Genomic DNA, 14,767 nt, shown 5'->3' with positions numbered 1-14,767 from the left:
GGCATTTGATGCAAGAAAGCAAGCTTATGCAGCATCAGCCAAAAAAAAAAAAAAAAAACCCACTTCCACTTCACCCCTCTGTTCGTTCAAAATACCTGTCCAGCTGAGCCTTAAACTTATTTAGGCTATCAACCTCCACGACAAGGGATGGAAGTCTGTTCCACCAACCAACCACCCGCTGGCTAAAGGCAAATTTCAGCACGTCTCCGCAAATGCCTCTTCTAAATTTCCGCAAATGCCTCTACTAATGCTAATGCTAAAATGCTAATGTAGATTAACTAAGGAAGGATTGGGGAAAGAGGAAGTTTACACACAAATTCATCAAAAGGAAGATTCTTAGTGCCCTCAACTCTATATGGTGAGACCACAGTATCTCTCGTAGAACTAAAAAACATATTGGACAGTCGTTAGTGGAATCGGTACTTTGTACTTTAAGTGTCCTCTTTCAGGGTCCACTCCTCATGGCTTTGAGGTGTGGACACTGAAAGAGGGTGACAAAAAAGAAGCTTAGAGCTCTAGAGATGGACTACCTACGTCGGAGTGCTAGGGTTTCTAGGCTAACCGAATGAGGATATAAGATGTATGCATGCAGATGAAGATATTATAAAATGAACAGAAAATAGGAGGTTGTGATGGTTTGGACATCTGATTAACTAAAATTATATATGAGTGAATACCACAAGGGAAAAGAAGGCCAGGATGTCCTAGAAAAACATGGAAGGTGCACTATCAGCCCACGAGAAAGAGAAATTTGAAAGCTGAAGATGCCCAGGTCCAGCAACTTTGGAAAATTGGAATGACGAGGCAGTAATCGGCCATATAAAGTTGAACACAGAAAGCGTGTAATTGAATTGCTCAGTAGGTGAGACAGACCAAACTGATTGCAAGAATGATTTGGTAGAGATTAAAGAAAGAATGTAAATCTCTAAATGGATCGAACTCTATTGGCTTACTGTAGGGAAACAGTTGTTGTTGTTATAAGGTTTTAAGTGCATTAGCAACTTAGGTCACATTACACAATTGTATATTGTCTCTATCCTTGCAGGTAGTGTGTGGTTATAATCCCCATCCTCCCCAAACTGGGTCAAAAAGATGTGAATTTTTTTTAATCAAGGTGTACACAACAGTTGACCCAGTTACAGCGTATAGCCAAGGAAAATAATTATAGTCTTTACAAATTGCATTGAAGTAATTACATTATTTATTTAGAAATATCTATTCTCAAGTGAGGATAGCAAGGTTTTTCCTGCTGGAAACTCAAGTTTTTCATCCAGCAAAACAGGCAAGCCAACCAAAAAATACACAATTTTCTGTAATGCACGTGTAGATTCAGATAACCCCTACTCTGGCAGTTTTTTGTATAAGTGTGTTCAAAGACCCATTTGCATGTTGTGAGGGCTGAAAACCAGAATAAATCATGGAGAAACTCTACTCCCACTTCCTGAGGTCAGCTATTTACAGTGCCTGAAATTATCTTTCTAAAGTTTCCTTTTCCTGCTAACTTTAGAAATATGAAGGAATTTTTAAAGTTAGAAGGACTTGAGAAATTCCTCCAAACTGAATCCTGAACTCTTCAAATGAGTGACAAGTGGTGAAACCACTATACTTCACTGAGAACAGGAAAACAGTGGAATGGAATCAGTGTTAATTATCTTGATATTAATGGCCAACTGGACAGGTTTCTTACACTGGTGTGGTTCAAATATGGGTGAACATTTTTATTACCAGCTTAAGAAATAGCTAAATAAGAAAACGGAATTTAAGAAATATGCGAAATAGCTCTGATGACAGTATTGAGGAAGAGGTCATTTTAAATTATAGTAAATGTGGTAAGACTAACCAGTAGTCTTGGTGAGCTTCGGAGGTAATTTATCTAATGATTTACAACATTCCTTCTTGAAGATCCACTCTTGTTACTTCATAAAAGTTTATACTCCCTGATCCATGTCTCATCTACATATTTATTCAGGGCATTGTACATCTCAATCAGATCCTTCCCTAAGGCACCTAAACTTCATAGTCCACTCTTTTAAGTTCTCTCATAGCAAGAACTCTTGGTGCTCTTCATCAAGTCTTTGAACTTTCTCTAGTTCTATATGTTTCTTTAGACCTCATTGCAATATTTAAAATGCAGCCTTGCCATAGATTTATACAGGGTGATTCCTAAAGGTCAGGCTAAAGTTGTGGAGTAAGTTCTAATCAAGATGCTGCAATTTGCAGAACTGAAGCCTTTCTAGGTAAGAGAAGAAGAACAAAAGAAACCTTTCTAGGTTTCTTTTATTCCTTTCACCAATCTGGTTGCCCTTCCCTACACCTGTTCCACCCAAAGTGAGGCCTCTGGACCTGTATACAGTACTCAAGATGAGGCCTAACCATGGCCTTATACAAAAGGATGATCACTTCCTTATCACTGCTAGCAAAGTTTCTGTATATTTGATTGAAGTTCTGACAGAAATATATGCTGAGGTTCTACTGTGAAAAATGGCTTATAGGTGGATCACTTCACATTCGCACATGTAAAGTGGTCAATAGATTTAATATCTGGTATCAGTCTTCAAAGCCAGATCCTTTAAAGTGGAGTTGTTCATGGACCCCAAATTAGTGCAGGACCCTGGACTAATTTGGGGACAATTTGGTTCAGGGCCTCCACGATTTTATTTTTAGGACTTCTAAACATGATAGTTTTAAGTGTTAGAGGGCTCCAGACAGCCTAGGGCTACCCCAGGAGCTCACATCTGGTGGGTATGGGCTTGGCATACCCAGGGTTCTGAGCTGGATATCATCATTCTTCTCTTTCTTGGTGATTCCCTTCTCTCTCTCTCTCTCAGGGTAATTTGGGAATTTTTTTTTTTTGTCTGGTGCATCATAAGCCTCAGGCTTCCTTGCACCGTATAGCTAATAATAATAATAATAATATATATGTAACCCTAGGCTGTCTGGAGGCTATCATAATTAGATGTTATTTCAGTACTCTACTTGGATAGTTCAAAGTCTGATTCACGTCAGTGACCAGTGGCATGGGAGGTCCCGAAGTTCAGAGACCCTCAGTATTAGAATGTGTAATATGAAATGAAATGCTCTCTTCACTTATTGCAGTATTAATATATTGCAAAATACTAATTGTTTAAAGTAATTTATGAATATAGAAGTACAGTACTTTTAAAAAATATGGGCCATTTGTATGATTTAGTGATTAATAAATTTATAATTTACAGATGCTCCTGTTCTAGTGTTTGTACATGGAGGATACTGGGTTGCTGGAAGGTAAATTTATTTTCTGGAAACTTCTAGACATTTAGTAATGATAGATCATTTTTTTTTTTAATGAAAACCACAAACACAAAAGTATTAGAACCTGTAGTACTTAGTACCATGTATGGGTTGAAGGCTGAGATGGTGAAAGAAGCTATTTAGTATTAGTATTAGCAATGGTGAATGAAGCAAGAATGCAAGCAAGAAAGTAAGGTTATACAGCATCAGTCAAAAAAAAAAAATCCTTCCTATTTCACCTATCCATCCCTTCCAACAGTTTATCTAGTACTTTCCTGAATTTTTTCAAGCTGTCCTATATCCTCGTCTTATAACAGGGCATTTTAACTTTCCAGATATTGACTGGAACTTGTGTGTGTGTTGGTCTACTCACACACTAGCAAGATTTTGTGGATTTATTGGATGATTGTTTTCTACAGCAGCATGTTAGAGAGGCAACAAGAGGAAGTAATACTCTTGATCTGATTATCAGCAGTAATTACTCATACAATAAGAATCTGCAGATAGAATAACCACTAGGTGGCAGTAATCACAGTTTATTAATGTGAGATTTACTTAAAGATGTACAGTCAAGGGTAAAGGGAAGGGTTTTTTCTTTCATAAAGGTGACTACAGTGGTATCAGACAGTTTTTAAATTCTATACAGTGGAACCAATTGATAATGTTACCATCAGCAAATTCTAAATAGGAAGTATTCAAGGAAATAATCATAGTAGGCTTTTCACACTAAGAAATACTATTCAATGCTTAGACTTAAATGGTTGTCAGATGAATTAATGAGAATTGTGGTAGAGAAGAAGCATGCATGGGATGCATATAAATTATCAGGTAATACAGAAGCTATGGTAGATATAAACTAATAGATATACATACACAAGCTAAGGCAGATTATGAGAAATCTTTGGCAAAGGATGCAAAGATAAACAGCAAAGACTTCTCTGCTTATATAAACACTAAAAGAAAGGGAATAATTTGTCCACTTGATATCAATGGCTCAGCTGTTGATGATCTCAGGTTGCTGACAAACTGAAAAAGTATTTTGCATCTACATTCACACATGAAGAATTCTTTAGGGAAGTGGATGCCAGAAGTTTATCACACTCTAACAGGAGCTAAATTATTTTGTAATAACTGAGATGAAAGTGAAAGAGAAATTGTTGAAGTTAAATATAAGAAAGCTGCCTGAGTAGAGGGGCTCTATCTATTTATATTAAGGGAGGCAGCAAAGGAGGTAAGCAAATCCTCAGACGTAATTATGAGCATCCTTGGATTTAGGTGAAGTCCCATGAACTGGAGATGTGTGACTGTATCCCTAATTCACAAAGAGGGATCAGAGGGTGACACGAGTAATTATAGACCTGTTAGCTTAACATCTGTTCCAGGGAAAATAATGAAGTCACTGGTTAAAGAAGTATAATGCAGTACCACTTAGGCAGGAGTGCAGTTACACTTCAGTCACAGCATGGGTTTGTTAATCGGAAATCTTGTCTGACCAATTTGATTGGATAATATGATGCAGTGACAAAGGAACTGGATGCTGCAAAAAATAATTCTGATATCATATACTTGAATTTCAGGAACACTTTTGATATCATTGCACATAAAATTTTTGATACAATCATTCACCGTAATCTTTCGCCTGTTTCTATCCACTCATCACAGATGCACAGCATAGATATATTAGAGAATTAGAGAATTTTTTTTTTTGCTAGGGTTCACTGTGTCGATCAAGTTGACTTTATTTATATGGACCTCGTCAAAGCCTTTGACAAGTGCCACACCACCTGTTTGGTGCTAAACTTGTACACTATGGAATACTTGGGCCCCTGCACACATGGATTATGAGCTACCTCAGAAATTGTAGAAACAAAACTACTGTAGAAATTGTGTAATCATCCAGGGTTGTTCTTCTGAGTCATTCTCTCATCTGTGTGGTGTCCCACAAGAGTTTTCCCTCAGTCCTCTCCTCTTTAACATCTTTATTAACAACCTGAGCAGTGCTTTTGTTAACACTGCAGTTCAGATATTAATATACACGGATAATGTTAAAATCTTCAGGCTCAGAATAATGTCAGTGATGCCAATTGACTTTTGCAAGTAATTAATTCCACTGTGCACTGGGCAGCTGACATTGGGCTCACTGTCAATGCAAGAAAATGCCGCTCCTCGTTTTCTGGCCCTAAGAAGAAAGGTCGCTTCTCCTCCAAATATACTGTAGATGGGGCTGATGTTACCATTGTTGCTGAGGTCAGAGTTCTTGGAGTTTTTTTTTTGTGAGCAATTGTAAATTTGATAACCATATTAGAAATATAGTATCCTAAGCACAGAAACAGGTCGGATTTATTAAAAGGCAAACATACACGTTTGGGATCTACATTTCTTCATTCTTCTTTTCAAATCTTTAGTTCTACCTATTCTTGAAATGTATCACCTGTCCGGAATCCAAATGCCTGTCGACTGATTCACCAGCTAAAACAAGTACAAAGAAACTTCATTAATTACCTTATTAAAAGAGGACCCATGCAAGCAGCTTTGCTGCCATTTCAGTTTGGAGTCGCTTGAAACTCATAGAGCTTTTCTTCATCTCAAACTGTTATATTGGATTTTCAAGGGCAGATTCTGGGCAGCATCAGACTTCTTTCAAAACCTTTCCACATTCCTGTTGCTGGCCCATGACAACAGCATAATTTTCATATTCCCAGATCTCAAATCAGAACAGATCAGGACATATCAGAACAGATTTCTTCTCTGTACAACTTCCCTTGCCAATAAACTGAAGCTGGATTTGACTGCAAACTTCAAAGACTTCTTACAGACTGTTCACAGACTTCCTCAGACCAGAGCATTACCCAGAAAACCTTGAACCAGTACCTTTCATTTTCACTACTCTGAAACTGCTGATTTTGTAGTTTCTGATCAGTTGCCATGTGTGAAGTCTATCTATGTCAAGTTTTTTTTAATATAAGTTTTCTAAATTAAGATTATTTTAAATCCAGTTTGTAAATATCTCATTGTGTATGGTGGTAACATTTCAACATAAAGTGTAATCACTTCTATGCATTTTGTAAGAACTGTAATTATTTTCTTTGACTATACACAGTAAATGGGTCAACTGCTGTGTATACTTTGAGTGAAATAAATAAAAGACAGCTATAAAAATTGGAGCATTGGGAAATTATGGGCAAGTCACTCCTATGGATAAAGGGAAGGTTGAATGGAAGAAGATGGAGAGTGGTTATCAATGTTATCAGTGGAGTCCCACAGGGTTCGGCATTGGGCCCATTTTTGTTTTCTATATTTATTAATGATATTGATGAAGGTATATCAGGCTTAATGTCTAAGTTTGAAGATAGTGGCAGATCCAGAAAAAAATGAAAGGAGGGGCACCATTTGTGACAGTCTAAAGTCTGAATTATTCTGAAGTCAACTTTACGCACAACTAAACTGCGTGACGCCTAGAACTAGAATGGTGATCACATCAGCATCAGTGTTGTCAACTACAGTGAGTTGAAAATAGCTGAGCCACAATGCAAAAATAGATAAAATCCTATGTTAACAATGAAAAAAAAAAATTTTTTTTTGTAGCTAAAGGGAATTTAAATGAATGGTGAATATTCCCCAAAAAATGACAGTGGGTATGTGACCCTATCCCGAATCCGCCACTGTTTGTAGATGATACCAAGGTTGGCAGCGTCATTAATGAAGCAGTGACTATGCTACTGCAACGAGTTCTAAAAAAATTAAAAATTAGGCAGATAGGCTGAGAAATGGCAAAAATGTAAAGTACTGCATTGTGAGTAGCAGTAACCTCAAAGTAACCTGAGTGTAGTACCAAATATATGGTACTATGCTCAGGGTAGTGGAAAATGGAAAAGACCTAGAGATAAATGTGCAGTCAGGTATGAAGTTCTCTGAGCAGTGTAGACAGGTGCCAGGATAGCTCATAGGAGATTTTGTCAATGATGTAAAGGAATTTTGCTAGCAGGGATAAGGATATGATTATCCCATTTTTTAAGGCAATGGTAGGCCACATCTTGAGTAATGCATACAGGTCTGGATGCCCCATTTTAGAAAGGGTGTAGAGCTGCTAGAATGAGTACAGAGCAGAGTAGCGAGATTGGTGAGGGGAACAAAGGAAACAAAGTTCTGCCACTTACAGAACTGAAGCCTTTCTCTTATCAAGAAAGGCTTCAGTTCTGAAAATGGCAGTGTCTTGAGACTAGGCACTTGCAAGGTGATCTGATTTATGTGTAAGGCTTTGAGGTGGATTTGGAAACAATAACACTTAATCCCATGAGATTAATGCTCATGGGATTCTTCCTCTTGTTCAGACTATACACAAGGGGGGTTTAAATTCAAGTTGAAGAAGGATGGTTGCAGAATATGTGCGGAAGTTTGCCATTAGCCAGTGGGTAGTTGATTGCTGGAACAAACTTCCATCTGTATATATTTCCTGAAAATATGTACAGAAAGCAATTAATGGATATATATCTATGGAATGCATGCTGGCACCAACATCCATTCCAAGCCCTGCTTTGAACTGCATGAAATAGAAAGAACATGACATATTTTGTTCTCTTCTTCTAGACTAATTTTGTCAACTAACTTTTCTGTTTTGTTTTTGTTCTGTATTCTGTAATATGTGATAAATTTTTCTGATTTTTTTACAATGTATAATTATATATTGAGAAAAAAACACTCTTAAAAATTAATTTTTAATTTAACAATAAAATGTTTGAAACACACACACACCATTTAATCTCATACTTTTTTATATTTATTAACAGCCGTGAAGATTCTAGTCATCCTGCATTATCTATGTATAATGCAGGTATTATAACAGTAGTGGTGGGATATGATTTAATTCCAGAAGGTGAGCATGAATCTTTTTTAATCTCAATAGGAATTTCAAATATGAACGACATAACAGGTTTCCCAAACTACAGAATGATAAGATTCCTTTGTTCTGTGACCTAGGATGGTCACCATTTGGAAGAGATGTTGTGATCTTTTTTAACCCATAGTTAAGAATTATTATAACCTTCAAGAATGTTAATTTAATAGTTAGTTATTCAAAAACTATTAAGGAAGGAACTGAAGTAAATCCCACAACATATAGTTGTTGTGGTATTGTTTCCAAATTTTTAAATAAATTTACATTAATTCAGAATACAGTGCATTTTTCATTCCTCATAAATTTAAACTTAAGTAACCATAACAAACAAATCAAGTTATGTAGACCCCTACATAATTAAACACTTACCAAACAATTGTGATCAATTGAGTTATTTCTAATGTGCTTCTATAGCTAGATACTGTACATTCACATTCTTTTTTCACTTATAACATACTGCCTTATATCTCAATCTTAGACTGGACAAGCTGCCCTCGCTCAGCAACAGTCCAATGTACTTAAGTGCTTGGATCAGGCAAAGAAAACAATTCTTCTCTGATGATACCAGTGATATCTTCTCATCCAGTGATTGCTATCACATTTTTTTTCGGCTGTTGCAGCATAAGTCATCAGCTTCCTTGCACCATACAGCCATTACTAATACTTATACTAAAATCCAGAGTTAGTAGCTATGCTCTGCAACTGATTTCTAGTTTTGTTCCCTAATACTGTTTCTGATCACAGAATGGGAAATAGATGGTTTCAAGAGTAATAATCATTTTACAATTGTTTTCCATCTGCTAATGGTACAGTTGCCATTATCCCAACCTTGTAGGAAATGAAAATTCTCCCAAGCTAATTGGATCAAATTTCAAAGTCAGCTGCCTCCCTGGATGAGAAAATTATAAACCTACAGCCTACTGATGAAGTCACAAATTATATCACATTGCCCTTCTCAACTGCAGCAAGAACTCAATTCAACTGTCAAATCCACCGGCCCAGTTGCCATTTTAATTACTAATGCAATGCACAGTAGCAAAGAAAAACAATAAAGCTTGGAATTTTTTTCCATTAAATGTAGGCTCTATCATTAAATTGAGTGGCCAAGTACTTGATGGGGGTCTCTCATTTTAACTGCTTCAAGGACAGCAATCCTGTTCTTCAAGTTCTCATATTTGCCAATCAGAATGCTAAATTTCTGCTTAATCTCCTCACACTGTTTACATCAAAGCACAAAAGTGTCGTCTTTGGCTATATCTTATTGTACTACAGACAGATCCTCAAAAACATGCCACAAGTAATGAGGCATCCAGACCTGTACGTAGGTCTGGAGGCATCATTTTAGGAAGGATGTAGACTTGCTAGAACAAGTACAGAGAAGGGCAACAAGATTGGTGAAGGGAATGAAGGGGTGCTCTTACCAAGAAAGGTTTAAGTTCTGCAAATTGCAGTGTCTGGAGACTAGGCACCTACGAGGTGATCTGATTGAGGTGTATAAAGCCTTGAATGGGGTGAGCAGGTTCAATGCTGATGGGGTTCTTCCTCTTGCTCAGATTGCGAACCTGAGGAAGCATATATTCAAATTGAGGAAAGACAGATGTAGAATTGATGTGCAAAAATAGCCAGTGGGTAGTTGATTGCTGGAACAAACTTCTGTCTGTTGTTGTGGAAGTTCATAGCTTAAATAAATTCAAGCAAGAACTGGACAAACTTTTAGAGCAAATGGATATGTGAAATGGTATTTTTTTTTTTTTTGAAGGTATGGGATAGTTTTTAGCTGATGCTGTATAAGCTTGCTTTCTTGCATCATATGCCTCTACTAATGCTAATATTATAAACAAAACAACTAAAAGTGTCTGCTTAGCAGAGAAAAAAAAAAGGTCCCTATACAATATCTAGCACATGCTCTCATCCCAAAAAAGGACTTCTAAAAATATTGTAGTGAACTTGATGTCTATTGCCTATTTCATTTTAATTGTTTATTGTACATAAATACAATAAACAATAAAAACGAAATAAGCAATAGGCATCAAGTGCATTACAGTATTTTTCAAATTCCTTTTGGTTCTAATGATTGTTTTTTGGAATATTTGTCCTTTAATTTGATATTATTCAACATTTTTTCACATTGTGTAAGTTGATTGTATGATGTATGTTTCACATCATTTCCATGAACTGTACAAGTAAAATGAAACTTTTGTTTCATCATTAATTCTACTTCCTATTTGTTGACTAACTTCATGATCTATTAAGCATATAATTACTAAAGGTTAAATATTTACAAGTAAGGATTTTGTAATCAAATTAACAGTTCTATGTAAATGAACTCACCATAACTTAGCAGTTATGCTAAGTTATCTATTTTACAATCATTGGAGAAGTACCATAAAATGTTTGAAAATAATTTGCAATTCTTTCAGAAATTAAAAGCAAGCTACACTCCATGCAGGTTGAAGTGCTCATTATTTTGCCAATTTCCATTTCTTGATATATCTGCATCCCATGCTCCTAAAAAAATATTTAAGAGCCTCTCCTCCAATTTTCAAAGCTATTTTTCTCCTACCAGCCATTATAAATTGTGTATACAATTAGTTTGAAGCATGGATAAGAGATGGCAGCACATACTAGAAAAAAATTAAAGCAATTCATAGATGCTAAAGATCATGCCAGTGAGACATTATTGTTATTATTATTATTAGCCATATGGTACAAGGAAGCCTGAGGCTTATGCTGCACCAGCCAAAAAAAAAATCCAGAGTTACCCCATGAGAGAGAGGTTTGGTTTTTTTTTTTTTTTTTTTTTAGGAGCATCAACAACTAAGGCCATATTGCTCCGGGGATGGGATATGGCAGTGGTCATTCCCTGACCTTTCTGCAGCCTCCGTATTTGGTGGTCACGGGCTCGAACCCCTGTCTAATCAAGCAGCGTGTGCTATGCACTGCTGCTCCTGCCCACCTGGTTACGGAGGCACCAGAGAGAGAAGTAGAAAGGAATCACCAAAAAAGAGAAGAATGATGATATCCAGCTCAGGACCCTGGGTTTGCCAAGCCCATACTCACCAGACATGCAGCAGGCTGGAAACAAGGCTTGTGATTCTTCATGAGACAAGCAAATATATGATCTTTGTTAAGCTACTAGGAGTAAAAACAGGCATGCACATATACAATAATACTAGAAGCAGAGAGTAAATAAATATCATGAATTTTAAATAGTGGTTAAGTCATAAAATGCAGATATTGTATTGAGGTAGGAAACATGATGCCCCTAAGATGGATGCAGAATATGGTAAGTTAAATATCTAGAGGACAGACAGGTCAGGAGGGTGTCCTGTCTGTGTACTCTAGCATGTCCAGATGGTGTGGTCATCTACTTTAATGTTAAACCAGTTTGATGGCATAAACACTGAGAAGACAAAAATGAGAGCAGGAATATGTTGCAGGCAAAATGGCTATGATGAATGTAATGAATAACTGTACATAGACAAATACAATGGGCCAGTAAATCAATGTGTCTTATTATGGGGGTACTTTCTGAAGCCTTTCCAGGTGCTCTTGTTTGAAACGACTTTGGTAATGCAAATTGCAGTGTCTTGAGACTATTTACCAGTGAGAGAGATCTGATTGAGGTGTTTAAAGCCTTGAATGGATTGAATAAGCCAAAAGTTAATGGTATTTTTTCACTTGCTGAGAGTAAACACGAGGGGGCATAAATTCAAGTTGAGGAAGGATGGTTGCAGGATATATGTGTGAATATTTGCCTTCAGCCAGCGGGTGGTTGATTATTGGAAGAGGCTTCCATCAGTTGTTGTTGTAGAAGTGGATGGGTTGAATAAATTCAAGGGAGAACCAGACAAATTCTTGGAGGGTACAGATGGGTGAACTGTGCTTTTTTGGGCTGATGCTATATAAGCTTGCTCTCTTGCATCATTGCCATTACTACTACTACTACTACTACCAGTTATCTTTTCAGATACTGAGTAGAATTTGTAGGTTGGTCCTTCACACACCAGCAAAAATTTTCTGGATTTACTAGACTGTCATCGATATCAGCATGTTAGAGGTAACAAGAGAAAGCAGTACTCTTGATATGATTACCAGAATGAATTGGGAATCTCCAAATAAAGAAACCGTTGTGTATCAGTGATCACAGTGTGCTGATGTGAAATTTACTTAAAGGTATAACTACTGTCAAGGATAAAAGGAAGGGCTTTTGCTTTTGTAAAGATGACAGCAATGGTGTTAGACAGTTTTTAAATTCTCTTCAGTACGAACAACTGATGGATGCATGGATAAAAGCTGGCAGCATGTACAATTTTCTTGTACATGCTGCCAGCATGTACAAGAAAATTGTACATGCTGCCAAATTCTAAATGGAAAGCATTCAGGAAAGTAATTACAGAAACTAATAAGCTTTTTTACAGTTTTTTTTCTATATTTTTAGACATCCATTTAAGGACTAAATCTTTAACATTATCAACTTAGAGGTATTGTTCAAAGTTCATCTGATATCCATTCAAACTAAATGGATATCATATGAACTGATGATTATGCATGGGACAATATTTTAAAAGGTATACTATTATACTACTATATAATTTGCAGTTAATGTAGTAGTACTTGTACACTGCTATACAATAAGCTGTTACATTATATAGAAATGCAATGATTTTCGTGGCTTTTTTAATGACAACCTAGAATCCAGAAAATTTCAATATCAGCAATGATTAAGTACTCCAGGTTTCCCAATTTGGGGAATTTTACTGCATATAATAAAACAATATAAGATGTATGGTGTGATACATATCACAAAATATGATCTGATTCTGTTCTTTTTATTCATTTGCATAGCATTCTTCACTTTAGTTATTAACAGTATTTTCCAGTTGTTTTTCTCTCTTTTTCTTATCAAGTAATTTTTTAAATCTGTTAATTTAGTGACTTTAGAAGAAATAGTGGAAGAACTGAAGAGAGCAGTTATTTTTGTTCTTCAGAGATTCAAATCTAATGGAATAAAAAGGTATAATATGTATTATATTAGCTCTAACCAAAGTTTGGATTATGTACAGAGTTTTCTAAATTAGTAAAATTCCTTTGAAATGTCCACAACTGATAAATCTGAAAGTGAAATGTCGAACAGGTCAAACATTAGGTATAGTTAAATATTTTTAACCAATCCAATAGCAAATTTTTGAATTTTTAACCTACCACCGCTTGCACCCTAAATTTAACAAAGACACATCTGTGAGACACTCCTTTTTGATTTAATTATAGAAAAATTAATTTTTAGCTTCTCTACGAAATTGAAAATGGTGTTCTGTTAATTATGATTTTCTAAATTCAGTTAAAAAAATATAAAGTGAAAGTAAATGAGAGAAACCAATAATAATAATAATAAAGTTTTTATCACATTTTTTAAAATTTTCAAGGTCACTTGTCCCCAGAGAACAGAAACACAGATGCATAGTCTGGAAGAGATGAAGTGATTCAGTAAACTGATTTGATTCAGTAAATTATCTTTTTTAGGAAAATATTTCTCTGTGGGCATTCTGCAGGTGCTCATCTTATAACTATGGCAGTTTCTTCTGATGTTATGGAGAATGAGGAATCTGAGATCTTAAAAGGTCAGTCTAACTCTGAAACTGTCAATTTAATGGTACTTTCAGTCTAACTCAGAAAATTTCAATTTACAACAATGCCTTAAGTTTATAAAAGATTACTTTCTTGATGCACTGTGCATTGGTTACAAGCTTTATTCCTTAATAAAACTGCTTAGTACACAGTGTAATGTTTCTGACATAGTTATCTCACTATAATAATTTCAAAGACAATCACAATCCTTAAATGGGCTTGTAAAAAGCCTTTTTAACAAAGACCTGTAAGCAGATGCATGGGAGGTGTCATTACATCTCCCATGTGTACCCACTGTATAAGATTTATTTTTCTGCCTTTTAGAATTCTTAGTTCTTTTGCATTATCTGTCTACCCTTGCTCCCACACTTCTTTTCTTCTTTTCCCTGCTTTTCATCAGTACAAGATTATTTTTGGACCACAAAGGCATTCTCTGGTCACATGCATTATAGGGTTACTGTTTTTCCCCCTGCACCCTTTTGGATGAGCTGTCTCAAGTAATTCCAACTCTTCTGTAATGTCATCTCAGATCCTCGAGGATAGTGATTCATCATTCACGCTTCTGTCACTGGTTCTGAATCCCACTGGTCATCCCCTTTAGTTTTAATAACACCAATCCCAGCTCATTCCTTCTTACTGGCCATTTATTCCATATTATTACTGTCCCAGTTGCATTAGTGTTTCTTCGATCTAGTTGCATCTATATAGCTTTCCAGATAAGCCAATCATCTAGCATATCCAGCTTCTTTATCATTTCTTATTTTGGTAGCTTAATTATTATTGTAATCTTATTATCTTAACATTTGTTCAATAATTCTAGCCCACGTTCTCTGCCTGACTCTCATTATAGAGTGGATGGACATTCCCCAATTTTTGTGTCCATTCTTCCCCCACACACACTTTGAGTACTAGCAGTTTCTGAATGTTTCCAGCTAGTTTTTAAGCAATGTAATTATGCAACATGTATGTATCAAA

General features: G+C 36.0%; 1 protein-coding gene across 1 annotated transcript in view; it reads left to right on the top strand.

Annotated features, from left to right (window-relative positions):
- The window catches only part of KFase (kynurenine formamidase), a 39,317-nt gene extending 26,671 nt beyond the window's left edge, over positions 1–12,646 (top strand). Inside the window, exons 4-6 of the mRNA XM_090369847.1 lie at positions 3,216–3,264; positions 8,058–8,143; positions 12,606–12,646. Coding sequence (XP_090225973.1) covers positions 3,216–3,264; positions 8,058–8,143; positions 12,606–12,646 — 176 coding nt within the window. The remainder of the gene's footprint in view (positions 1–3,215; positions 3,265–8,057; positions 8,144–12,605) is intronic.
- Positions 12,647–14,767: the final 2,121 nt, after the last annotated feature.

The sequence above is a fragment of the Mastigoproctus giganteus genome, chromosome 3 (assembly GCF_048544385.1).
Source record: "Mastigoproctus giganteus isolate SK-2022 chromosome 3, ASM4854438v1, whole genome shotgun sequence".
NCBI classification, from domain to species: domain Eukaryota; kingdom Metazoa; phylum Arthropoda; class Arachnida; order Uropygi; family Thelyphonidae; genus Mastigoproctus; species Mastigoproctus giganteus.
Note: the sequence above shows the minus strand (reverse complement) of the source record. Positions and strands in the feature narration are given on the sequence as shown.